Source organism: Exophiala spinifera (genome assembly GCF_000836115.1).
Source record: "Exophiala spinifera strain CBS 89968 unplaced genomic scaffold supercont1.4, whole genome shotgun sequence".
Lineage (NCBI taxonomy): Eukaryota > Fungi > Ascomycota > Eurotiomycetes > Chaetothyriales > Herpotrichiellaceae > Exophiala > Exophiala spinifera.
The window spans coordinates 986520-1012539 of record NW_015622516.1 but is presented as its reverse complement, the minus strand read 5'-3'; the positions used below and the strand labels follow the sequence as shown (position 1 = coordinate 1012539).

The following is a 26020-nucleotide window of genomic DNA, read 5'->3' as shown; positions in this document are numbered from 1 at the left end:
CGGTCAAAAAGGTTAACCTTAAGATGGAAATGGCCGTGTGGTGGAGAGTGTTGCTCCTGTCTATCGGTGGAAATTAGACGTTGCTGACTGTGGTGGTGGAGCCCGCCCCCTATTCCTTCGGGCCAATATCCACGCCGTATTCGCTACACCGGCGGTTGCTTCTTCAATAGAGTGGTTTTCCTGGCCGTGTCACAACTTGAAACAAGGCACTGGTAGCTCAAATCCCTGAGGACCGTGTTCCGGGTGTCAACGTATTCCAAACTACGTACATCGGAGTGGTACTATATGACGTTGACCCAGGCAAGAGGAGTTCCCACGTACTTGGGAATATTGCAGAACTCGGTAGGGACGAGGGCAACCAACGAAAACCATGGTGTTCCATGGGGTTTCTATACTTAACGTGAGTACGAGTTGGCTACCGCGGTACTCCGTACATGTAATCACTCCACGAAAGTTGCTAGCCGGAACTGTAAAAAGTTCCCTCTGGTCTGGTGATGATGAAGGAAAGCCATGGTGAGTGAACCAAGCACAAATTGCAGAATGCTTGTTTCTTTCTTGTCTCGCTGAGTGACTGTCGACCAGTCGTGACGACTTTGCACCATGCTGGGCGAATTTCGCACGGTACGAGTACTCCGTGACCAATCCGAAATTCCATCCTCTCTGATACCCCGGAGTCCCGCGAGCAGCGCAGGTGCTGTGGGTGGTTACTCCAAAATTGCTAGAATGGTATTAACAGTATTTCGATTGCTGAGTGACCTACGCCCACCTTGTGTCTTCTCGTGTCACCTCATCGTCGAAGTCAGACTGAGCTGAGCGCTTACAATGGTCCAGCTGATGGGTCAGGTAATGGCTTCTGAGTGTACACAAAACCGCGAGGGGGAATACGGTTTCTCGGAGATCTAGTTCCATCAACCTCGTACTTTATACCAGCTCACCAAAGACTGCGACCCTTGAGACTGCCGAAGACTCAAGGGCACAGTTCCTGGGATTCTATTCTCCGCCCCAGATTCGACCCTCGCGTCAAGATGCTGCCGCTGTTGCAAGTTGGGGGCTAGTGTCTTGTGGCCGTATCATAGCCTCAAGAAGGGTCAGCTCTGACCGGATCAGGTATGCATGCATCAGACCAACTTCTTCGAGTCAAGTTTCCTCGCGTACAGTGTGACCCTCACCGATATAATAATCAGAATGCAGAGCATGCATGGTGGCAGACCCGAACGAGAGACACACTGCTGGAAATGCCCCGTGTGGCCGACAAGTTAGTCGTCGAGATGGGTACTGCTCACCATGACGGATCAATCCTCGAGGACTCGACTCTCTTCTAGCTCAGCACAGCCAACATCATAGCAACATGTGGACATGTTGTCTTCTGCTTTCCACTAGATGGGTGAGCCTAATACTTTTTTCTACTCAGCATATTCCGCACTACGAGGTAAACGGCAACCACTAACACAATTTCCGGCCCCTTCATCCTTCGTCGCGTGGTGTCGTCAATCTTACTACAGCATCCCTCCCCCGTGCGCCTCATTTATGCATGGGCTGGCGAGGCATGCATGCCTATTCAGTATAGTGGCCACTACCATTCCTCGCCCTTTCTGCATGGTTGTCCTTTATGGGTCCGGTATGGCTCGAAAGTGTACCGCCACGCCACTGAGTGAACCTACTAAAGCTCGAGTGGTGTCCAACTTCGCCTCCAACAAGTGTCGGCGCGCTGGCATTCCTAGTATTATCAACTGATAATACAGCTATCTCGGTACAACACGGATTGGGGCCAATTAGGCCGACTTCTCGTCGACATTCTATATTCGACAACATCGACTCCTCTGAAGTTTTATAGGATTTCATGCCCACCCAGAATACTCAGCTCCGTATTGTCCTGGCCTTACTTTTAGTATCCTCTGTACTGGGGACAAGTTTGTCGGTTGTCATGAGCTCATCAGGAAATGACTTCTTCAGCAATGTGCGTTCAAAGTGGCGACAATCACGGTCGAGCTTCCGCTTATCCGCAACATCTTCCACAACCAATTTGACAACCTCTAGACCTGATCTCGAGCTTTGGGAAGGCATTCCGGTAGAGTACCACCCGGTGGAAAGAGCCGCTTCACGGCCGCCATCCGGCCACTACGGAACCTATCGGCCGCTGCCAGGACCACCTCCTCGACCAAGGACAACATCGCCCGCTTCGAAATTTCGACCAATACTGAGAATTGATACTGGGAACGAGCCATATATCAAGCGAAAAGAGTACCGGCGACGTTCGGACCAGTACTTCTCTGCAGCTGTACAAGAACAAAATAGCCAGCTACACTACCATGATCAACAGGTACAAGATCGCCGCAGAAGCTTGAGTGTGGAAATAGCTGCTGCTCTGCCGCCGGAACACCTCGACCCTCCTCCGCCGTACTCTCCCCATCTAGGGCCTTCTAGGCAGTATAGCCATAATCAAATAAGACCGCACTCGTACCACGCAGATCAAGAGTTTCCAGTCCTGCGTCCCTACGATCCTCAGGACTACGTGTCGACCACCTCATTATCCCACAGCACGCACCACCCTAGTGATGTCCGCCGAGCGAGCATGGAAATTCCAACGATAGAAGCTCAAGAGCCGACCCCTGTATCGCCGATGAACAGTCTAGACCAGCAGTATCTAGAACTCAGATCGCGCGGTCCCAGCGTCACCATCGACAGCCTGCTCGCACATCCAATGCTGCAACGGTAAATCGTGGAACTTTCCTGTAGCAGCATCAGAAAGCAAAAAAGTGAAGATACGCGAGCCGTCCATGCATGCATATCCAGCGTGCGACGCTCAGGCTCTCTACTTCGGACATTCGGACGATTGGAAAGATCGCAATATTCTACAGCCACGAATGATGTTGGACCATTCAGCAAGTCGCTCCCTTACTGTCGCATGTTCGTCCGGATGCGCACAGATCACCCTTTAACAGGAGCTGAGCCGTCATGAGGCTGGGGAAGGGGTCCTAGCGCCGCATGGCCACCAGGATCGCGAATGTTTCCGAATGCCTGGATGCCGTGTGCACAGACCTCACGAGGTTGGCGTTTCGTTACTGAAGCTCACCAGCAGACCAGCCATCAGATACATAACTACGTATATTGCCACCTTGGAAGTCGATCATGCTGTTTCAGAAATTTATCACACCCTCTCCGGAGCTTTTCCTGGCCGCAAACAAGGCTGAACACTTGCTTTGCCAACGAAGTTGCCTAACTAGTGACAGATCAGTATTGCTCAAGATCAAGCAATCTAATCTCACCTGGGATAGCGACGGTAGTCATCAACATGGCACCAATTCCGTTGATTGATGTACTCGCCCGCGACATCGAGGTCAGCGATTCAACACCACTACTACAACATCTACAAACTCGCGACCTACCTCCCCAAGAATTCGTTGGGACACTCATCGCCCTCTTCGTACTGGCATCACTCGTCTTCGTCGCTTTCACCCTGGTGGTCGGCAAGGTCTGGTCACTTATCATCCAACGATATGGCCGGGGTGAATCTGCACGAAGTAAGCAAAGTGACTTGGCCGCTCAAAACAACATCGTCATTTGGTCGACACATATGGGAGATGATGACCTCAGATCCCACTTCGCCGCGCCATCAAGGCTGTCGAGATTATTCTCCATCGGCTCCTTGTCCAGTGAATATGGACGTTGCCCACTCGATCAAAGCGTCTCTCCGGCCACAGGCGACCACAGTCCCGCACAACTCGTCGATGAGAAAAAGACTGAAAAGGGAATTGTTGAGGTTGTTGAAATACCCGAGCCCGACGACCTGAACTCCGAGAAGACCGCAACTGAAAAGATGTCTCTGACGAAGGCCAAAGCGAGATCGGCCAGAAAGTCTTACCGTCTGAGATGTGCAAAGTCGCTTGAAAATATACGGAGAGTCAGCATATCTCTCAAAGAACTGGTTGCTCGAAAGGACAGCATGCCAGTGTATTATAAGAGGCTGTATGATGAGGAGGACTAGAAACGGGAGAGGACTAAACACTCGGAAAACGAGTTGGATAACCGCCGAGCTGTCATGTACAGTACTAGATGACGCCTTATGAACTGGTGGACGCTTGTGCCTTTGTATAACGCTATGCGGACGACGACCGTACACGACTTGATGCATATTTACTACACCTCTGTCTGATAAGTTGACTATTTGAAACCTAGTTATATCTCATAGACCATTGATGATTAAGTATTTTCACCACATGTTCAGATGACCGGTGCTTCGTTTTCGTTTTCGTTTTCGTTTTCGTATATGCAGATTCGTGATCTGCTATAGGAAGGTTCGCCGGGCTGATAAACACTTCGTCAAAACATGTGTGCGCCTTAAGGTCCTCGATTCTCAAGTCCACCACTCTTCGCCAATCACTCCTTTGCGATTTTATCAGGACGTCAACTCCAGGGTCTCGTTCCTACCCGATATGGAAGATGATATCGATAGTGGCGGGGTCGTCCATGTCTTCCTTGTCCTCAAATTTCATCCGAGTCTTGTCTCATGGCGGGCAGAGATCTCCCGCAAGCAAACACAAGATGTTTATACATGGCTTGCTGCCCGCATTGACATTTTCTCAGGTAAGATAAAGACTTAGAACCCTGCTAACCGTCGCTTCCACTCGCTCCATCGTTCTGCTCAATCCTTGCGGTTAGTGAAAGTCTTCCCTCGTTTTCTCGACTGCAAAGTTCCGAGCATAGCACATCACGATGCTTCTCAATCCTTCACACAAGATCACATTCAGTGGCTTGCCACCTGATGTGCTCGATGCATACGTGCGATACAAGAAAGGGAGCCGTGCCCTGGTGGCCTGGTTGATTCAGTACAGTCCGACACCGAACCGTCGCGTCAAAACGCTGCCCATCAAGGAACTCGAAGCTCTGGCAAAGACCGCCGCAAAAAGCCTCCGCTCTGTACCAGACATGGTTCATTTCTATTTTCGAGAAACAATCTCGTCCCGGAAGAGACTCAGCAAGTATTTCCGCGCACAGGTAGATGAAGCGGCTGTGGATGTCGACACGATCAATCACGAGCACTTTACGACCAGGTAAGGACTGTCCGTGGGTTGAGTAGCTGCTGTGTGCCTGGAGTTCTCTCGGTACTGACTATCTATGATCGCCATGAAGCCTTGCTCAGATTTACAGCGATCTTTGCGAGTGTTGCGGTCGCAACGATCATAAAGTGAGAAACCAAAAGAAGAACGCAGCCACAGCCTTGGAAGGTCCCAAAAACACCTACATTGGCCTGGACGTGGAGCATATCGACGAAACCGAAGTAGAGCCTGGGCAGAATGCGCTTTCTTCATGTCCAGAGTGTACAGCAGTAACCCCGACGAATTGTGATGGCAAGAATTCAGAAGTCCATTTTGCAGATGATGAGCTCGGGCTTTTTCTCCAAGTGAATGAGGCCATTCAGGTAAGTTGTGTTTTCTTGTGAACAGAACTGCTCCTATGACCCATCACACTGAACTGATCATGATAGCGTATCCGCGATATTTCGTCGTCTGCTGAACGTTGCTGGACTCTGGCTGCGAATGGGCACTTTTCCTTTCCAGTAGCCGCCTTCGTCACAAATGTTGCATTTTCAATGTTGCGACAAGTCGGGATCGAATTGCTCGAGCATGATGAGGAACTCAGCCTTTCGGGACTTCACCAGATGTGCTGTAAGCGGTCCGGAAATGAAATAGCGAACGGTGAAAACTTTGGCGGCGCCGGCCACGTTCTCCTCGACGAGCTGCAGAAGCTGGAGCAATCAGTCCTTCATTTTCGAGAAGGGCACCGCAAACTACTCATCCCGTCATGCGCGGCATGCGTCCAGAAACCCGCAGAGTACATCCAACCGCCAGCAGACGGCAGCGGTACCACGGCCCGGCCTCAGTTCGTGGAAGCGATAGTCGACAATATCGTGCACCTCGTTGCTCGGACCGCGGCGCCGCCCAACATCATCCGAAACAGCACGCCCGTATACGCCGACGTGGGGTATCTGATCACCCGGACCGACGACGAAAACGCTCAGTCTTGGTCCGCGATCCTCGGGCTCAGTCTCTTGACCAAAGGTTACAGGAGCTATATCGAATCACTGTCTTCGGCCAACGAGATCTCCAGGTGCCGTCTCGCTGCTCTCCGCCTGGCGCAGCAAGCTTCCTCTCAAGTGTCTCGAGTGCTCAATGACAAGACATGTTTCCCGTGCCGGTGCACGCAGACGTTGGCGTACCACCTGCAGAACCTCGAGGCTGACTTGAGTTCCTACGCCAAGTACAAGTGCTGGGACATATACTTCCAGTCGCCGTGGGTCGCGGGGAACCAGATGCTCGAGATTCTCGATCTGTGCCATTACTACGGCATGCGGCTGTTCAACTACCGACACTACGTCGGCGCGGTGTTGCATTCGTACAACGCCCTCACACAACTAGAGCGTCTCGAGAAGATTCCGATCCTCGAAAGCCTCTGCGACCAGTTCAGCGGCGTCTTCTTCCCCGGTGGCACACGGCCCAAGGGCAGTTTCCGCGCGTGTTGGAGCCGGTACGTTGGCGCTCGGCTGAAATTCAAAAAGGGCCATAAGAACCGAAACAGCAACGACGCATGGTGCATGGCGATCCCCGCACACGCCGCACGCCGTGCTGCCGGACTCGGAGCCCACGGCGACTCGTCGGACGCGAGCAGCAAGATCGACTGTCTTCTGTTCAAGGTCAAACAGCACGACTACCACGTCGGCGAGGACGTGTGGGACAGTCTCAACGGCGGGGGTGCGCTCGTCGAGAGCAACAACAACAACAACAACAACAACAACAACACACATTATAAAAAGGGACACGCTGGCGCGCGCAAGGGACGGAGCGGTACGAGTAGTGGCAGTAGTATTGCCTCCACCGCGGTCTCGTCGCAACGTCGGGGCTCATCATCGTCACTGGAATCATCGCGGCTTCTCGACCTCGCCGAGGCAGCGCATAAGTCTTTTGCAACCGCGACGACCGACTCCGGAACCAACGCTGCGTTTACGTTGCCCCTCGCGCGCTTGAACATGTTTGCCGTCTTCGAAAAGTGCCTGCAGGTTGTGTCGACCTTGTCAGACGGCACGCACGCCGGCCAGGACGAGAAGGGGATCAACTGTATCTGTTTCGCCAGTGCCATTCTCACGGGCGGAGATAGGATCGTCGATGGCCGGAAACTGGGCCGTTTCGAGACGTGGAAGAAGGACGAGAAGGAATGCGTCACTCAAGCTGGAAAGGTGATTTTGAAGACTTTCGGGAATGTCAAGACTAGCGATCATGATCACGATCATGACAACGGTAGGAAAAACGATAGAGAGCAATGGTTATGGAGTGTTTAGGCTTGTTGCTGGGCTAAGGCTATATTGATCGCGGGATACGGTGGGTTTTCATTGTTACGCTTGCGCGTGTTAGTTCGGGTAGGCCGTTAGAGTTCTTTTGAAGACTAGTTAGAAGGCTCAGCAGTAGCTCTTGACTTTCCAAAGCTATCTGATGTGCGCTCAAGGCTCCCATGTTGGACGAAGTCCTTCAAGTCTCGACTTGGTCGATGTTGTCTGGCCCCATACCCCCGTCCGCGCACTGACGGAGCATTTCGCTTGGTTACAGACGAAGGAGGGCAATTGCGAAGGGTGTGATCAGTTGATCCACATCCAAAACATGCTTTGTTGTTCTTACAACACTGACGCCAGGTAGGATGTCCTTTCTGTTAAGACACGGATGACTCAACATCCCAAAGGGGTGATAGACAAGATGCTGCTGCCTGTTCTAGCTGGCTCGCGCCTCAATGTATTGTACTCAACTTGGATACGCAATCGGGCGTCAACCAGGGGCTGTGCAGCACTCGGTACAACTCTGGCCAACAGTGCCATTTGAGTGACCGATGATCGTTCGCCTTGTACCTGGCTCAGTCTTGGACTCGCCACTGCAATCTTGATCGTGTCCACGAGACAAGCATGCACTTCATCGATACAGTGTCTTAACCCTGAATCAACAGGTGCATCAGCCTTCGACAGATTTCAGGCCCACGTCATCAGTCGACATCTTCGCTGCATTGAATTTTTCGCTCGTTGGTAACTCAAGATGCAAGTTGTTTATCGTCGCGATCCCCATCGTAACCTCTGCACCACTTAACTCCAAGACATGCCCGCCTAATTTGCGGTCTTTCGAGATGAAGTGCATGTGTTCGCCAGCGACGAAGAACCCCTGCCAGGCTTCAGGTGTGCGAAAACCAACAATCGTACCTTCGATATTGTCATGGTTGGAGACATATTGGGTTTTTCCAAGCTCAGCGAGGGGCTAACGGGCTCATCAGACTTGATCTGCCGCCCAAAGATAAAGACAACATGAGGGAGTCGGTACGTACCTGACCGTCATACTCCTGGCCCTTGACAGTTCTGCACTTTAACCTCTTGAAGACTCCCTCTATGCGATAAGCCATGAACAGATTACTTGCATGGTTGTTGAACTTTTCCAGAACCCCATCGATGGAGTCTTTGGTGTCGAGGGTCGCCTTGACCGTGGCTTGGGGTTTGAAATTTGTGCAAACCGCGTATGGGAGCTGTTCCTCAGAGTCCGCCACACGAACATTGCCCTCGGCCTGCAACTGATAGACCTTGCCGTCAAGAAGGACAAGCTCTCCTCGCATCTTCACGAAGGTTCCCAGCCCGACGTTGCCCTTTTCGATTAATTGCCCTACTGTGATGCCCGAGTCCGACACTCCGCTCATGAGAGCGTTGACCAGCGAGTACTGGTAGATCTCGTTGTAAGCCATTCTCTCGAAAATTCATCGACTCGTGCAATGCTTCCGCCGGTCCGCCACAATAGCTTACAAGAACAACAGTGAAAGAGGGTTGAGCTGCGATTCTTCCTGTGGGCGAGACAGTGAGGTCATTCGTTCTCGCCCAATCAACGCCGATTACATCATCCTGCCGTTTACGGGCTTCCTCGTTTTGCCTTTTTCGCATTCCGTCCATCCCGCCAACATAAGAGAGTGTATTACCTGCCGTCGACTCGTTTGTCATCGCTATTATCCGGCCAGAAAAGAGGTACGATCATTTTACAAAGGGACTATGATAGCCTGATAACTTGCTTCTTCTTTCATTCCCCTTCTCCTGCCACAATCCCCCCCCACCATGGCCGAAGACACCGTCGCCCAGATCATCGTCAACAGCCTCCACAAGGCTGGCGTTCGCTACGTCTTTGGAGTACCAGGCGCAAAGATCGATGCCATCTTCGACTGTCTCCAAGATCACCCCGAGATCAAACTAGTCGTTGCTCGACATGAACAGAACGCGGCTTTCATGGCAGCAGCTCTCGGGCGCATCACAGGAACGCCTGGAGTGTGTCTAGCTACCAGCGGTCCTGGAGCGAGCAATTTGGCTACCGGTATAGGCGGGCTCTCTATCCTCGCAGGGACCGACTTTTAACCTCTAGTGTAGGTCTTGTCACCGCGAACACGGAATGCGACCCGGTGGTAGCTCTCGTGGGCAGCGTGCCTCGAGCAATGCAGCTCCATCGAACACATCAGAGCATGAGGACGCTCGACATCCTTGGACCGACCTCCAAACTGGCCGTTTCGATCGACGTCGAGGACCAGGCGGCCGAAGTCATCCTCGACGCTTTCAGAACGGCGTCTTCCTCGCCCAGAGGCACTGCGGTCGTCAACATCCCAAGCGACGTGGCCAAGGGAAAATCCAAGATCCTCCCGTTCCCAAGCCATGCTTTTCTGCCCCCAACGTACGGCATCTCCCCTATTTCACGCCTCGACGAGACCATCGAGATGATCAAAACCGCAAAGCTGCCCGTGCTGTTCCTGGGGCTACGCGCCAGTGCGCCAAGGGTCGTCGACCAAGTGCGCAAACTGCTGTCGAAATTCCCCATTCCGACCGTCGAGACGTTCCAATCCGCCGGTGCCATCTCCAAGGAACTCGTGCACGTCTTCTACGGTCGCGTCGGCCTCTTCAGGAACCAATGCGGTGACAAGTTGTTGGCCAAGTCCGACCTCATCCTCTCCGTCGGCTACGACCCGGTCGAGTACGACGCCAGTGCTTGGAACCCAAGAGGCGACGGCCGCATCGTGCACATCGACGTGACCTCGGCGGACTACGGAGCGTCGTACCGTCCGATCTCAGAACTGGTCGGGTCGATAGCCGAGAACCTCGCGTACATCTCTTCCCATCTTCCACACATCTCCGAGTCCTCCATCGCGGAACAATGTCGGCCGTTCCGAGACGAGTTCCTCTCCTGGCAACGACATCCGGACATCAAACGGTCCTCCGGTCTCGTGCACCCGCTCCATTTCATCACCGTTCTCCAGGGCCTCGTGTCCAAAGACACCACCGTCTGCGTCGACGTCGGCTCCGTCTATATTTACTTTATGAGGTGAGAGAGAGAGAGAGAGAGAGCAATGATCCCCAAAACCCTGCCCGATAAGAGCTCTACACTGCTGCTACTGTTGATCCTGCTGCCGCTGCCGCCACAGATCTCAACTGACCAATGACAATGTCGTGATTTTTTAGATACTTCTTCGCCTACGAGCCGCGCCGCCTCCTGTGCTCCAACGGCCAACAGACTCTCGGCGTCGGTCTCCCCTGGGCCATCAGCGCGAGCCTGGCGCAGCACCCCCCGTGCTCCGAGAAGGTCGTCTCCGTGAGCGGCGACGGCGGCTTCATGTTCTCGTCCCAGGAAATGTCGACCGCCGTGCAGCAAGGGTGCAACATCACCCACTTCGTCTGGAACGACGAGGCCTACAACATGGTCGAGTTCCAGGAAGTCATGAAGTACAACCGCTCGTCGGGCGTCAAGCTTGGCGGCGTCGATTTCGTCAAGTTCGCCGAGAGTTTCGGCGCAAAAGGGTTCAGGATCTCCGACTCGTCTCAGGTCGAGACCGTGATAAAGGAAGCCCTGGGCCACGAGGGCGTGTCGCTGGTCGATGTTGCGATCGACTACTCTGGCAACATTGATCTTGCGAAGACCATCTCTCAGGATCAATGGAACTAGGGTGCCGGATAACTACAGTGTCGTATCCTGCGAGGAAGGGCGCAATGTCTTGTTATCTACCTTGACAAAATGAAAATGAGTAGTCAAGCACGTTGCACATATATATATATATATATTATCCACGTAAGCCACAGCTAGGCAAGGTCCAAGAAACCCACCTAGGCTAAGACAGACACAGCCAAACGACTCGTTTGATGATCATCCAGGTACTCACATACACAGACTGTTGTCGAACCTACAGAATTACGGCTGCATTTCAAACACAAATATTTGCCTCCTCCCTGGTTCTGCTGACGGCTGCCAACGTAATCTACTGAACCCAGAGAACTTTTTGTGTTGGCCCTATTTACATCAGCGTGATGATGATCTGGGGTTCGACTCCGTCAAAGTACGTATACTGCGTCCCTGGACACCCGCACGGCGTTTCTCAGGCGGAACGTCCCTATCCGGCGGCACCCGCCTCCAACTTTACCGTCCACCAGCAGCATGAGTCCCCGCGGCCTGACCTGCACGTTCCCCTTTAGCATGCCGGTCCTCATGAGCTGCTGCAAAAGTCGCAGCTGATGAGCAGCGATGTCCCGGCCCGGCCCAGCTGCGCGCGATCTTCCTCCGTGTCGGGCGTGAGATCGAAATCCTCCCACTCGGGGACCGTGCAGATCATTCTTCCACGAATGAACGAGAGAGCCCGATGTGATGGCGGAAAAGGGCGTCTCACACGCGACAGGCTCGACGCGGGAGTCGACGACCTCGGCCCGCGAGTACTCTGGTGACCAGCCCAAGGGGAGTCTAAAACGCGGGCTCTCCGATCTTGCTCCGCCGGAACGAACTCCCAGTCGGCGTGCTCGACGGCCCCGTCCAGCGACGCCCAGGACCACGAAGGAGCCAGGGATCCTTCAAATCGTCTCGGTCTCGGAGGATGCGGGTTGCTTAAGAAGTTGTCGGATGTGGTCTGCCGTGCAGGGACCCGAAGAAGCTGGGGCGGACTATTTCATTTGGCCAGAGGCCCCCAAGATGTCGTGTCGAAGGCTTTCTGCGAGAAAAAGCGTCGTGGGACCCCCGTGCTACGCCAGAGAGGGCAGGCAATTCATCGCATGGATTCGTGAGCCGTCGTCGTGTGTAGTTCTCTACAATGACCTTCCAGTGATCAATCAGGGTTGCTGCCGTCTCCGTGGCGCTCTCATCCCTGGCAGCTTCAGCGGCGAGGTGCTTCAATCTCCAATCCGTCCACGAGATCCTTATGTCGAGTTAGCAGCGTGCTCCCCAGGGTCCACCATCACTCCATGCATCTTCCAGGCAAGACCATCTCAGGTTTTGGGAGCCGTAGGAGAGCAAACGCGTTGACAACAGGGACTTCTGTAATGAATGCCCAGCCGCGGGAATTGACCACCTCTTCTCTAGGAGAGAAGCTGGGATGTTGAACCCAACTGGACGGGCCCAGCGGATCCATCCGGACATTGATTGGTATTGCAACGTGAAAGGCCCTGCGATATACTCCACATTTCGTCGACGCCGCAGGAAGCCCTGGGAGGCGCAGCCGCTTGAGCCAGCGGCACATATTGTCACGAGTGAATTTCCATGATACTCTGGCATCAGGGTTATCTCCTTGGCCACATCCTCCGGGTCATCCTGGACAATACAGAGACTGTCGACCCAGAGAAAGCGAACACCGAGGCGTTGAGCGACCCGGATGGCATCTTGAATCGTTTGTGGAAGCTTCACGGTCGAGGTTCCGGCCCTGTGCTCAGAAATATTTGCCCTGGTTGTCTTCTCCGGTTGATCTCCTCCCCAGTAGTTAAGATATGGCGACGTACCGTGTCGCGCTCGGAGGGCCGTGCCGGATCTTCTCAAGCAGTCTGACCGTGTCTTTTCCCGCGGCAACATCAAGGACTCGATTGGGGGAAAAGTTGCCGTTCAAGTAAAGCCGGCAGCGCGGATGACGATCCCAGACAATTAGCAATCCATTGTCCTGCGACCTCGAAGCTGGCCTCGGAACCTACATCTGGATTCATGGGTCTGGTGCTTACACTCAAAGCGGCCACACTGTCTGCGGATGATACATCAAGTTAAAATTAGAGCGGGGTCATCTTCCATCGGACAGATCTCACCTGCTTCGGCGAGGACGTCAAACCGGGCGCACGGCCAGCGACATCACTCAGTCCCAACCAGAACGGATATCGAGTACACATCCCGCATTGCACGGCCATCAGAGGCACTGTCCCTGTAGCTGAAATCAAGAACAAACCTGTCTCGGTCCAGCTCTTGGGCGGGCTTACCCGAACTCCGGAGCTGGTTCATCAGCCATGCATACCACGTGCAGCCGTCCGCCGCGGCCTGCGGCGCTTGGTCGACGTCGTATGGAAGGGGTTGGATCCAGTACGCCGTCTTGGAGTCAATCATAATGCGGTGGCAGTGCAGACACTCGTGGTTCGTAAGTTCGGCCGTGTAGACCTGTGGGAGAGCCTCGAGAAGAGAGATTGGGGTATTGATACGATCCCAGCCATCGGTAGCACAATCCAGGTAGGTGTACAAAAGCGGGGCCAAGGGTGTGGAGAAGAAGAACACTAGGTGACGATCAGCGTTAAAGAAGACAAGGGGACTGACTATTGGTTACCGTTTGATAATGGCTGCATCCAAGTGCGAACGGACGGGACCAGTGTCGACCAGCTCACCCGGCGGGGGTAAGTCGAGAAGAGTAGAATCAGCCTCGTCCTCGGGTACGAGTAAGTTTTTTTTTTGAACTCATCATACGGAGTACCAAAAGTGAAATTCGCGTGATATCATGTGACCAATGGCTTTGTAGCTGAGGCCTTAAGGGGAATGGACATCAGGCAGCGCTCCCTTTCCTGAACAAAACCGGTAAGGGATAAGGGATAAAGCACAGTTCGGGGGTGATATAACGGATACATTTATGCACACACACATACCTAACATATTGCCAAATACACACAAAACACCGAAAACTTATATACTGGTGACCAGGTAGATATTACATTGCCTCCTTGCCGATCTTTTTCTAACGATGCGTGTACTTGTGCTGGGGGGTATCAATGCTATGCTAACGTCATGATTCATGCCGGAGACCGAGACGGGTCACTCGAGTCCATAGCATGCTTTGCCTCACCGTGCACATGAGAACCAGGAGTCTCTCGCTCGCCGTCTTTCTTCTGACCCGAGGGTTTCATTTTAGACACGATATGCGCGGCCTTGGCCAAACCAGCTTCCATCCTATGACCGGTCGCTGTGTCTTTCCTTCCTTCATCCTCCTCTCTGTATGGAACGTGGCTTTCCCCGTTCAAGCCATACGTCCGGACGCCTTCGTCTCCAGAATCTTCCTCGGCCTGCTGCACCCCCGCGGCTTTTCGAATGGATTTTCCTTCTAGGCTTTCACTGGACGACTCGGACTCTTTCTCTTTCAATCCGAGTTCCTTGCCCAAGGTACTTGCTCCTTCATTTATGGTAGCCCCCATGGTCAGAAGCGCACCTCCAGGTCGACCACTGTCGATACCATCCGCGGGCTTGGCCTCCGGGTTGTCCTCACCGCGCCAGTCAGCCGGGGGGTTTTCGGGTACTGGTTCTCCTTTTGCCGGTTCAGGCACGACCTTGTCACTGCCATCTTCCCTGTATCTCCAGACCACAGCCAGTCTGTCAAGTGCTCTCGTGCCCTTTCTGGAACTACCCTTGATGCCGTCCATGGCCTCCCACTTGATCTCGAACGTGCCGCTGTTGTGGCCATCGTAACCGCCGTGGAACCATGCATTGAACCACACGTGGGCGAGCGCGGTCATCATGGTGAACCCTGCCGTGGCCTTGCTTCGTCGCTCAAAGTCGATGTTGACATCACTTGACGGTAGGACGACGGGGGTAGATGGTTTGAGTATGACGTCCTGTGAGGTGTTCGCGCTAGTGCTCAAACTGACCGTTGATGACCGAGGCGTGCCTGCTGGAGGAGTGCTCAGCACGTGTTGGTCTTTCTTGGAGCTTGAAATGCTAGCTCGTTCGTCGCTGGTTTCTCCCAGCAATGTCATCTCCTGTCGGGTGAATCTATGGTACTTGTGGATCTTACGCCCAGATTCGACATATCCTTCCACCGTAACTGTCACGCCATCTCTCAACCCCCAGATGTGGATCTCCAGTATTTCTACCGGTACGTCCTTGTAGTACTTGCCCATTTGATTTGTCCACTTGTCGACATAGTCGACCCATCGTAGCTGGCTGGGAATGCTCACGCCCTGGCCGAAACCGGCCCGCATGCGTCGATTTGTAAACTGGGCCAAGGCCTTTTGCTTATCCCACCCTTCTTCACTGATGAGATACGAGCATGAAATGGTCCCGCTGCGTCCCTTCCCGGCCTTACAATGTACAACAGCAATTCTCGGCCGCTGATTTTGCGTATCCGCCTCTTGTGTAGCCTCGTCGCATCGCTGGATCCAATTTCGCATCGCGGCCATGACCTTTGGGATCAAGGCAAACGGGGGAGGGTGGTGGTCGGGGAAGGGAAAGTGGTGTATGCGGTTATACACCTCCTTGTCTGGGTATCCCGTACCTTCTGCTCGGAACTCGAATATCGACCAGTCTTGTCCATGCTTGCGATCGAGGAAAGAGACCAGTTGGTCAAGTGGATTTCGGTAGGCTTTCTTTGGCCAAACGGAGCTGGGTCCGGAAGTGACAACGACTGTTATCGGGAGTCAGCATGCAACTTCGTGAGCCTGGAGGCTCAACTGACTGTAATCAGTGACATAGCATAGGTCCAGACCAGCCTCGGGGTGTCTGGCCCGTGGCCCTGCAACGATCTGGCGCAGTAAAGATGCCTGCAAGATGTCAGGCTGAGCGCGACTGAACGTAGCGAATTGCATGCATTACCATTAAATCGTCCTGTTGCGTTATTCTAGCATGTTGTAGCACTGGAAGCACGCTCTGAGAGATTGTTCTTTCGTTTGGAACACCGGCTAACTCGGTTGAGTATCTTGCTGCATCAGAAGCCAACTCGAGGAGAAAAAGCTGCGGGCTTGAGCAGACATATCGACGAAAACACGGCTGACGTCACAATCTTAGAGACTCAAGGCTGGTGAGGCGACGAGGCTGAGGTGAAGCCTCGTCAACCCAACCGCGTGTGAGATGAACTTCTCAGCGAGACGGCTATGCATGGGGCTTCTGTCTGCACATATCTCACGCAAGGAGAGGTCTATGTCGCTCGACCTTATAGATATCAATTCTGATCGAACTCCTCCTTGGTCACAATCGCCATTCACAGTGCTACAATTTAGGAGCCCGGCATGTGTTGCCTACTGTTGAGTGACTATTCATAGTACATTCTAGCGGTCAGCGTCAGAGCCTGGAACCGTGCTGTCGTTCGTCCCGACAACCCCTCAAAAGACGCGACGCTCAAACGGTGCCTACAAATCGGTCCCTGGGCCTTCCGTCTTCATATGGTGTTTCACGCTTCCGGTTGGCTGACCATACGCCCTCCTCGAACAGCTGGCGATGGACTCGTAACAACTATGCGAGGACTGGCAAGCATGTCCATCGACCGGCGAGGTGGATAAGATTGATTCGGGCTTCTGACTGTTACTGGCATACCCTGTCCTACGACTCCCGGTGCAGAGAGCTACAGTAGCTGCAGCATCTCGCCGACGATAGCATACCGAGCGTATTCAGAGCGAATCAGAGCCTGTGTACTTTGTCAGGCAACCGATGGGCTGTCTGCAAGTATCCGCATTTCACTCTCGAAGCTCCCAGAAGCAAAGATAACCAACCCACATCACGCACGCGGACCCGGCCGGGCAATGGAATGAAGTATCGCCCGTGCCTATTATTAAGCGTACTTCGTATCATGCGGCCGAGTTTTCGACCGACTTTTTGCGGGTCGTTGTGGAAAAGCCCATGAGTATTCATTCTATTTCTTCGAGTAGGGAGATAGGCCCTCCATCTGTGTGTCCTGCTTTCTCCGTTTGAGAAAGGTGCTTTTAAAAAGAACAGTACTGTTGTGTTTCTTCTAACCTTAAAAACCTTCAGAAAACATGTCGACGAACTATCTGATCACTGGAGCCAACCGAGGTAATCTTCACCGTGTCTTGGATATCTAGGTACCCAAGTACCTATGCAAAAGCAGACCACTAACTCGTGGAACAACCTTCACTAGGCCTGGGCCGCGGATTTGTCTCGACCTATCTCAGCCGCCCAAACAGCGTCGTGATCGCCGCCGTTCGAAACCCGTCAGAAGAATGCGTCAAAGATCTCCAGTCGCTACCCAAGGCACCATCCAGCTCTCTGATCGTTGTCAAGATCGATAGCTCCTCCGAGACCGACGCCGCAGCGGCCGTCAAGCAGATTCAGGACGAGCACAAGATCGCCAGTCTGGACGTTGTCATCGCCAATGCGGGCACTTCGGGTAGCATCGCGCGGGTCGAGGCCCTAACACCCTCGGACTTGGTTGAAACGTTCAAGATCAACGCCGTGGGCCCGGTTCTGCTCTTCTCCGCCGTTGCGCCGCTGTTGAAGCAATCGCAAAGCAAGCCCAGATTCGTCACCATCACTTCCTGTTTGGGCACCATTGGGAACATGGAAGAGTATCCCTTTCCGGCTTCCAGTTATGGCATGTCCAAGGCCGCTTTGAACTTTGCCACCAAGAAGATTCATCAGGAGAACGAGCATTTGATCGCGTTCCCAATGCATCCAGGGTGGGTTTACCTAGTCTTCAGTCCTTCTTTTCTCTCACTCCTCGCGGCTTCAAAACATGATGCGTCCATCCACCTCTGTGGTCTTCCCGTCTCCGTTGTCGAGGCAACGTGCTAGTATGATATATATGTATATTGACGCTTCTACCAGATGGGTACAAACAGACATGGGAAACGCCGGCGCCAAAGCGCAGGGAATCGAACAGGCTCCAACAACTATCGAGGACAGTATCTCTGCGATGGCAAAGTTGGTAAGTCTGCTGCAAGCCGGATGAGACGAACCCCCTGGCATTGGCCCCTGAGCCCTTTTTGGGCACACCCAACCGCTGTTCACCCCTTGGGAAACAGAGGCACACACTGACAAGACGTTTACTGAAGATCGATGAATCGACTCGAGACTCAACTTCCGGAAAGTACATGTCCTACGACGGCAACACGATCCCATGGTGAGGACTGAGGACCGCCTCGAAGTTTTATTGCATCATTCATGAGCGTCACCCCTCCTTGACGAGATAGGTGGTAAGAATGTAGACCCGATAAAACATGTCCAAAAAGCAAAAGAACAATATACAATCCTTCAATGTTTTCGAAGTTCCATTCAGGAACAAGCCCCTATGATGTCCTTTAACCTAACTTTGTAGCCTTCTCTTCTCTATCCTCTTGGTTTCAGCAGACTGGGCTTTACTCGTCATCTTGTTCCGTCCGAAAGACGGCATACCCCTGATTACCTTGCCAATTACCTATGGTAAGATCAACGTCCCTCTATTCCGCTCTCGATACCCTCTTGTATCCTCGTGCAAAGATCTTTCAGCTTCAACGGCCTTTGAATGACAAGATGAATGAAAGGGTGAATAATGACCTTTCAGCTCAAAAAGTACACGACATTTTTACCGCCGCATTGTTGTTGCTTTGTTCTTCTTCGGCACTTCCTCGACAAAAAGCCCTCGACACGGTCCTCCCATTCGCCCACAACGAAGATCCGACATGACTTGTGTCTATGTTCTTGTTCCACTGGGTAGCCAGGATGTTGACAATGACGTTGTCAATTTGCACCTGTTCGAGTGAATACTGAAAGATCATATGGTAACCAATGTTCACTGTTGTTCTCTCCTGTACAGGACTGTATTGTACTGCACCACCCCTCCCTCAACGACAATGAGCGTGACACCGATTGTTAACGCAGTGATGATGGTGATGGAGACGATGGTGAAATATGTATAAAGGTATCATCCTTCTCCTTCCGATCTGGAATTCTGATTTTATCTATCATCATCGTCTTCATCATCATCACCGTTATGATCCTCGAACTCATCGTCCTCCTCATCATCTGCTTCTGGTTCATCGTCTCCATGATCGTCGGAAGCATCTTCATCATCTACGTCTACTTCTTGTTCTTCCGTCGTCGTTGAACCGTCGATTGGCTCCCACGGCCTTGACTTGAACGACTTTCTCGTGCTCAGACTCCTTTCACCACCGTGCGAACGAACCGAACACTCGACAACAACATCTCAGCTCAAGTTTCCAGCTCACCACTTTCAACAGCGGCAACCATGAGTACCGTGACCACCACCCACGTCCATCGATCCGGAGCTCAACACGTCACCGAAACACCGACGCACATCCACGTAACCACCGTCACCGAGACGGTCGTGACCACGGCCGAAACCTCGACCACGGCCACGGTGAAGATGGAGCCCATCAACTACCGTGAGCCGGGATGGTCCACGTGCCCTTATTGCGGTGACGGTCATGACCCGTGCGAAGCATGTTTCGACTGACAGGTTGACTACCTACCTACCTACCTACCCTTGAGTAAACTAGACCACTATGACGACGACGACGACGACGATGATGGTCCTCCGAGAAAGAAAGGGGAACGAAAAAGGGAAAAAACAAAAAAAAGGGGGGGAGTCAACCAGTCACAATCAAAATTTCTACGCAGAAATCGGACGCTGTACTCGTACGAGGAGTTACACAATGCAGGGACAGGGAACAGATACTGTAGGTGTGTGTGTGTGTGTGTGAGAGAGAGAGAGAGAGAGAGAGCAATTGAACTATTGTATCTGTCCCCTTTCAACCCTAGGGCCCAACCCAATCCAACCCAAGCCAAACACAGCTCAACAACACAGCACCGGCTCCGACTGTATTTCCTATCTATCTTATCTCTCTCCAAGTGAGGTATGTATGTACCAAAGTGGTGGTTTAGTATCACTACGAGTCTACCGACGGATGCTTTACCAGATGTTTGAAACCCCCCCATACTAACTAGTTAAATGACCCCTGTCAGGTCCCTACCTACCTACCTACCTACCTACCTACCTCGGATAACCTCAGGTGTTGAGGTAGTATCTAATTAACTAGCATCTGGACGGAGTCTTTGAAATCTCATAAATTCTCAAACTTGCAATTCAATCTTCTTTCTTCTTCCTTTCCATCCTCCTCAATCCCCTCCTTCTTTTTTTCCCCAGGCCCTGACTAGGGATACAGCTCTTATGGATTATTAATACCTTGGGTATCAACCCCACCTCTTGAGTCCAATCCTCACCATGTACTCCAACCAAAGTCACCACCAACGATCAACGAATGCCATGACTAGATCCACGTCCAAACTCACCTCACATACACTGTCAAGCAGACCGAGAAAAATACCGAACAGAAACACAAACCAAAAGAAAAGTTTGAGTGAAATTCATAGTATTCATGCAAGCTCATTCTCATGTTTCGTAATCTTCGTTATGGATGGGGAGAGAAAAAAAAGTAGTAAAAACACCGCCTAGCCATGCCTCATCCTCCATATTCCACATTCCGATATCCCGATATCCGTACCTGCGATCATACCAGGACGTTCGAAAGGAGAGAAAACAAAAACCAATCACCACCGGGATGACTATGCTTTCCCAGGCTTTCGTCCTTTTCCCTGAACCCCCGAGTCCACAGCTGGACGTTCTCGAAAAGATACCGCTGAATACATCAACCGAGTAGTAAAACCCAAGTCGATGATAATCAAGCCCTTGCAAACAAGTATTCAGGTTGCATGTAAGAAAAAGTGTTCAGCATGTATTTGGGGGAGCTCTCCAAACTCTCATCAACCTCGTCAACACGTTGTCATTTGAAAACCCCATTTGTCCACTCGAATTTCGCATTATATCTCTTCTTCATTGCCGTGTTCGTTCGTTCGTTTCGTGCCAGACCAAACTGTCCTCAGGCATATGATATGCATTTTGGATGAATAAGAATGGTGTTGCTCTTGAACTCTGGAAGTTTTGTCTTTCTTTGTGCCAATTCTGTTTGTCTTGCCCCTTGCTGGATTTTGCTTTCTGAGACTGTATCATCTCAATCTGTCTGTACTCCTGATCCATGCGAAATCGAAATCGCTCCAAGATGAATTTTGGGCGAAAGCAATGAAATGCCCTAACCTAATGATGCATGTTGAACCTACAACGTCTCTTGTTGTATTGGTTCCCAACAATATTATTGGTATGAATGTGAACTCCGCCCTGGACGCCGTTGACCAGGATTTTCACAAAATTTCCACTTTGTCACTCTCTCTTGATAGATGACGGCCCTAAACTCCTCGTGATGTAAACAAATTAGACACGATAGCACCGTGTTTGCAACATGTTTGAAGCATGATGCCAATTAGGCAAAAGGATCATCTCTTGGCGGTTGTGGAAACCCTTGACGTTGAAAATGGCTCCCGTGGTATGTGCTGAACATTGCCAATCTTTCTCCAATGCTCATACTGCTAGTATGACCATGACTAGGCGTGGTAGCAAATGCGCTTGTGTTGATGAATGGGTCGGATAAACTTGGAACGTGTCTAGGCAGTCTTGCGCGTTGACTACGTTTATTGGGGTCCAGCTCAAATGGACTGCCGAGTCGCTTCTGTGTAGGATCTAGTTCCGGTGGTGCCAATGACGACGAAGCACTGGTTCTGTTGGTGGGAGCTGCCAGAGCTGCAAGAGAGGCCGGTAATTGTGGGACAGGTGGAATGCCGTCGTCTTCGCCGGCACCATCTGCGCCCAACGGAGGGTTGAAGAGACGCGCGATGTGCTCTCGGCTGTGCACAGCACTGAGTGTTGCACCTCTATTGCGAACACGGATTCTTCGCTGGTTGATGTCGCCAGCGCCAGTGAAAACCAACTCAGGCCGAGGCTCAGGCTTCGGTTCGAAAGTGGTGGGTGTTGGAAGGTTGAGTTCGGGATTCACCGGGAGATTGCTTCCACTTGGGCTCATTTCATCTTCTAGATTGTGCTGAGCGCGGCGTTTGTTGACGTTGAGCGAAATATCAGTTTCTGGCCTGAATGGCGAGAGCAGTCTTGAGCCTGTAGCATGGATGGTCTCGAATTGGTGATGACTGATGTGCCGTCGATGGCGGTGGTTTGAATTACTTGATCCATTCCAAGTGCTATAATTGAACGGTGAGGCCAACCGAGGGATGCTGTTTGCAACTTTGAGCTTGTTGTGGTCCGGCTCGAGGGGCGTCGATAACGTCATGGGATCCGAAGGACCGTTGACAGGGGCATTGAACCAATCATCAGACATTTTCTGTGTTGGTGGTGAATCCGTGACCAACTGGGCGAGAGGTCCCGTTGCGCTACTGGCCACCAGGGAAATACCCAATTCGCGCGTCGCATAAGCAGTCGTGGCTTCAGGATCGGGTTGAACTGACGTTGATCTTGAAAGTCTCGAAGAGGAATGACGAACGAATTGATCGTGAAATGGAGAGGGGCTTCTCGATTCTCGCAAGCGTTGATAATGCGCGGAGATGGTGAACTTTTCTTTGCACAATTGCTTCAGGCGCTTCCTAGTGGCAGACTCGGAAGGCCAGGCAATTCTGGCGTCATCAGTGCGCAAGAAATCATTTGGTTCTGGAGTCCGTTCTCTAGCCAGAGCCCGGGTCTCGATGACATTGCGCACCTTGTAACGCTTGATCAACGGTCGGTTGATTCTGCTTGCTCGTGGCCATGTTTCCCTAGCCCTGCGGGCGACGCGGTGGCACACACCGGTTGGGGGAATACTGCCAGGGAGTGTCTTGAAAGGGGTCACGGTGGGATCTGCCAAGTACATTTGATAGACGTTGAATAGATGGTTGTCCATTTCGATACTCCATTTCACGTTGCCTTTGGAGAGCATGGTGTTGATCTTCAATTTCTTGCTCTTCCGTGACGGTGTGTCTGGGATGATCTTGACGAGTGTAGGCGAAAATGGATCTTGAGAGTCCAGGTCGGGACTTGTCGCGCTTCCATCAAATGAAGTAGGTCTCGTCGCGAAGTTTTCTGAAGAACACGACTCTGAGGTATCGGAACGGACGGAACATTCTGAGGAAGACCGTCGCATGTCCCACGCGCCATGCTTGTAATCGGACGAGACGGTTTTGGTCTGAGCGATGGGAGTTCGTGGAAGCTGCATGTCTCGAAAGGTGGACAACTTCAGTCTGTCACTGGGTGAGGGATCTGTGACGGTGTGGTGGTACGATGGTCGCAAGGAAGATGCTTCGATTGACGGAATGGCAATCTCAGCATCCAGGAATTCGGTCTGAGTCGACTGCGCGCTTGAAGGGATTGGGATTTCTGAAGCAAACAGCGTCGGCAGGAGGGCATTGTTACGCGCCTGAAAATTGTCCATTGTGACTCGCGTCCGCCGCACGCGGCAGGTTGAGTGATGCGGTGCGGGAGGGAGTTTGAGCTCGGCGAAGGTCTGATCAGGCGTCTTGGGATCGTCGCTACTGTCGAGGCTGAGAGGAGCGAAATTGCGCGGCAACGTTATGGATATGTGTGGTTTGCTGCGTTGCGCTGACGAGGCCAACAGCGTGGGTGAGGGTTCGCGGCCGGCCATGACTGAGGGTGCCTGTGAAGTGCGCACGGGTCTCAGATCGACGGCGTCAAGGCGATGTCTGCGCAGGAAGGGTGCCTCTTGAGCAGAACTGGTTTAGATCGAGATGAGTATCTTCCCGTCTTCAAGCGTTCATGCTGTAGACGCGTGTCGAGGCTCGGTTATGCAGTTATGCGATCACCCAGACTGGTGGAAGCGCGCTTTGGGGGGAAAAACGAACGGAGGCGCCACCGCGGCTTGCGGCGTGCAATCGACAGCTGGAAGGATCGGTCGAGTGGTCTGCACAGCCAGCAAACAGACTGCGATTTGTTGTGGATTTTGCGACAGAAGAGACGTGCCGGACGCGCAGAGAGCGACTGTCAAAGTCGGAAGATCGCAGGTGTGAGAGTCGACGGGCGTTGAGAAAATGACGGTGGCTGGGGACGACGCAGGGGAAAATTGGACCGGGGTGCAAGAAGCGAACTAGGGTTCCGGGGTGGGTGAAATGAAAGTGAGGTCGAGGTGAGGGCTTTGGTGAAGAGAGGAGGGATAAGAGTCTGTCGAACTAGATGTGTGCTGTTTACTTCCCATACACACCCTCTAGGACGTGAACGGAGAATGGATGGGAAGAAAGGGATTGTTGGCAGCAAGTGTGTCGTCGACGGGACCTTGGAATGTTGGCGCTACCAAGTGGGAAGAAGAGGAGGAAGGGTGGACGAGAGGGTGATGGCAGCGGCATGCAGGCTCGGTGGGCGCCTCTCGTTGACTGCCTGGCTTGACTTTTACTAAGTACTTTAGGTCACTGGTTAACTCTGTTTTAGTTATAGTTAGGCGCCGAGCAGGCAAGGAATACGGAGGGCTATGCCTAACAAGTGGCCGCGGTGGAGGCATGGGGAGGCTTTTCCACCACCTCCGAGGCTGCAACAGCCAGGTTGAACCCAGTGAGAGCCCACCACGAGTCCCCCTAACCCGTGAACTGTAAGGTACTGTACAGTAGGTAAGGGTCGTAGCGTCCGTCGGGTCTCGCTGCACTGGCGCTGTCCAGGGCTTGTGCGTGTGCTGAGGAGCCTGCAGCGGCTACGGTAGCTCGGCAGTGTGTCTCAACCTTCTTGACAGGCGGAGTCACAACAAACAAACAGACGGGCGAAGCATTGTACGAGAACTGTACAGTAAAGCAGAGAAAGACTCTGCCTTGGGTGAAGTGGAAGATGCGAAGAATGAAGTTGGAAGCAGATATCGGATTCGTAAAGGCCAGTTGAGCGACCAGCTAGCTGTTGGTGGTTGATTCTTAGCACCATCAAGATTCAATAGTCTTGATGGTATATCGCAGTTTCTATCGGCTGCCAAAACTCACCCTCACTCACACTCTCACTGCTCCTCCTCTGCACCTCAGACATTATCGTCCCAATCGATAAAAGATGCGTCTATCGATTATGCGCACCCACCGTCAACTGGAGTCGGTCCATGTTTTGACTCCTCCCGACTCCGTCCAGCATCTCCATCCGACTACATAAAGGTAGCTGTAACTTTACACATCCAGATCCTGGTCCCAGGGCCCGACGACGTCTCCTCCGCCTGTCCAGGATCATGGGCTTTACTGCAATGCTGGTCTCAGCTGCACCATGCATTCGAGTGGATTCTGCCTCTCTTGAACGTTCCCGCTCTCTGTACAACCCACCATCACAAACATGCCACTTTTGGGGGGGCGAACGCGGAGTATCGATACTCGTCCGTAGGATCCATCTACGAGTAGCTGAGCTGATCGCGCCATTCGAAGCGATGCTGTGTCTCGCCTGACCTCAGCACAGTGCTTTTGCCTGGAGTGGTAACAAGTTGAGTTGAGTTTGCTGCAGTACGAGGTACGCAGTGCGACTACAGACCCAGGGTACCTGTATCTACAGCCATCAAAGACTTCGCTGTCTTCAAAGCCTGCAAAGCACAGACTGGCGCGATTCTCTACAGCCGCTGTCAGCGTACCACATGTCTTTTGTCTTGTATCTGGTCCAGCTCTCCACCCTTGTTGATTCGATCTGCCTGAGGTGTCGACGTCCAATGAGGCTGCCGTCGAGGACGAGGACAAATACGAGTACACTATGGCCAGCCAAGTTGGGCTCAAGTCTCCTTCACAGAGGTTTCGACATCTCGAGAAGCTATGCAGTAGGTATAGGGTACCTCCCAAGCAGTGATGATGGTGGCTTGCCGTGCCTCCCTGGGTACGTCAGACTCCCATGATTCGTGTTCTTCTTCCTTCTCACGCGTCCGGCTTGGGAGGAGAGAGAAGAAAAAAACGCGTGAGATGCGCGCTAACATATCGGACTAACCTCAATAAGTCTGGCGGCATCTGCGCCTCATCCGTTTTGACATGGGCCAATCGATCGCCTTCTCAGGGAACCCGATACCAGGATGCGCCGTCTACTGAGATTGACTTTTTGAGTTCGCTTACTCCATACGACGTCCATCCTTTGGGGATATCCATCAGCTGTTTGACACTTTCTCTCCCTTTCAAAACCTAGCTTCGGCTGTCTGTCGTAGGTCGACGCC

At 52.6% G+C, this 26020-nt stretch overlaps 9 protein-coding genes across 9 annotated transcripts; 5 read left to right on the top strand and 4 right to left on the bottom strand.

Moving 5' to 3' along the window:
* Positions 1-1924: 1924 nt before the first annotated feature.
* On the top strand, positions 1925-2716 carry PV08_05557 (uncharacterized protein; the record flags this gene model as incomplete). The annotated part of the gene is made up of 1 exon (XM_016379900.1): positions 1925-2716. One exon carries the CDS (start codon positions 1925-1927, stop codon positions 2714-2716), a length of 792 nt encoding a protein of 263 aa, XP_016235727.1.
* A 576-nt stretch (positions 2717-3292) lies between these two features.
* Positions 3293-3985, top strand: PV08_05556 (uncharacterized protein; the record flags this gene model as incomplete). The annotated part of the gene is made up of 1 exon (XM_016379899.1): positions 3293-3985. One exon carries the CDS (start codon positions 3293-3295, stop codon positions 3983-3985), a length of 693 nt encoding a protein of 230 aa, XP_016235726.1.
* A 728-nt stretch (positions 3986-4713) lies between these two features.
* Positions 4714-7333, top strand: PV08_05555 (uncharacterized protein; the record flags this gene model as incomplete). Its single annotated transcript, XM_016379898.1, has 3 exons — positions 4714-5051; positions 5131-5419; positions 5486-7333. 3 exons carry the CDS (start codon positions 4714-4716, stop codon positions 7331-7333), a joined length of 2475 nt encoding a protein of 824 aa, XP_016235725.1.
* Positions 7334-7991: 658 nt separating this feature from the next.
* PV08_05554 (alpha-acetolactate decarboxylase) lies at positions 7992-8763 on the bottom strand (the record flags this gene model as incomplete). Its single annotated transcript, XM_016379897.1, has 2 exons — positions 7992-8288; positions 8356-8763. 2 exons carry the CDS (start codon positions 8761-8763, stop codon positions 7992-7994), a joined length of 705 nt encoding a protein of 234 aa, XP_016235724.1.
* A 361-nt stretch (positions 8764-9124) lies between these two features.
* PV08_05553 (acetolactate synthase, catabolic) lies at positions 9125-10991 on the top strand (the record flags this gene model as incomplete). Its single annotated transcript, XM_016379896.1, has 3 exons — positions 9125-9377; positions 9431-10373; positions 10511-10991. The coding sequence occupies 3 exons, from the start codon at positions 9125-9127 to the stop codon at positions 10989-10991; spliced, it is 1677 nt and encodes a 558-aa protein (XP_016235723.1).
* A 2148-nt stretch (positions 10992-13139) lies between these two features.
* PV08_05552 (uncharacterized protein) lies at positions 13140-13388 on the bottom strand (the record flags this gene model as incomplete). The annotated part of the gene is made up of 1 exon (XM_016379895.1): positions 13140-13388. The coding sequence occupies one exon, from the start codon at positions 13386-13388 to the stop codon at positions 13140-13142; it is 249 nt and encodes an 82-aa protein (XP_016235722.1).
* A 671-nt stretch (positions 13389-14059) lies between these two features.
* Positions 14060-15844, bottom strand: PV08_05551 (uncharacterized protein; the record flags this gene model as incomplete). Its single annotated transcript, XM_016379894.1, has 2 exons — positions 14060-15663; positions 15715-15844. 2 exons carry the CDS (start codon positions 15842-15844, stop codon positions 14060-14062), a joined length of 1734 nt encoding a protein of 577 aa, XP_016235721.1.
* A 1164-nt stretch (positions 15845-17008) lies between these two features.
* Positions 17009-17783, top strand: PV08_05550 (uncharacterized protein; the record flags this gene model as incomplete). The annotated part of the gene is made up of 2 exons (XM_016379893.1): positions 17009-17045; positions 17131-17783. 2 exons carry the CDS (start codon positions 17009-17011, stop codon positions 17781-17783), a joined length of 690 nt encoding a protein of 229 aa, XP_016235720.1.
* A 3521-nt stretch (positions 17784-21304) lies between these two features.
* On the bottom strand, positions 21305-23503 carry PV08_05549 (uncharacterized protein; the record flags this gene model as incomplete). Its single annotated transcript, XM_016379892.1, has 1 exon — positions 21305-23503. One exon carries the CDS (start codon positions 23501-23503, stop codon positions 21305-21307), a length of 2199 nt encoding a protein of 732 aa, XP_016235719.1.
* Between the last annotated feature and the right edge of the window lie 2517 nt (positions 23504-26020).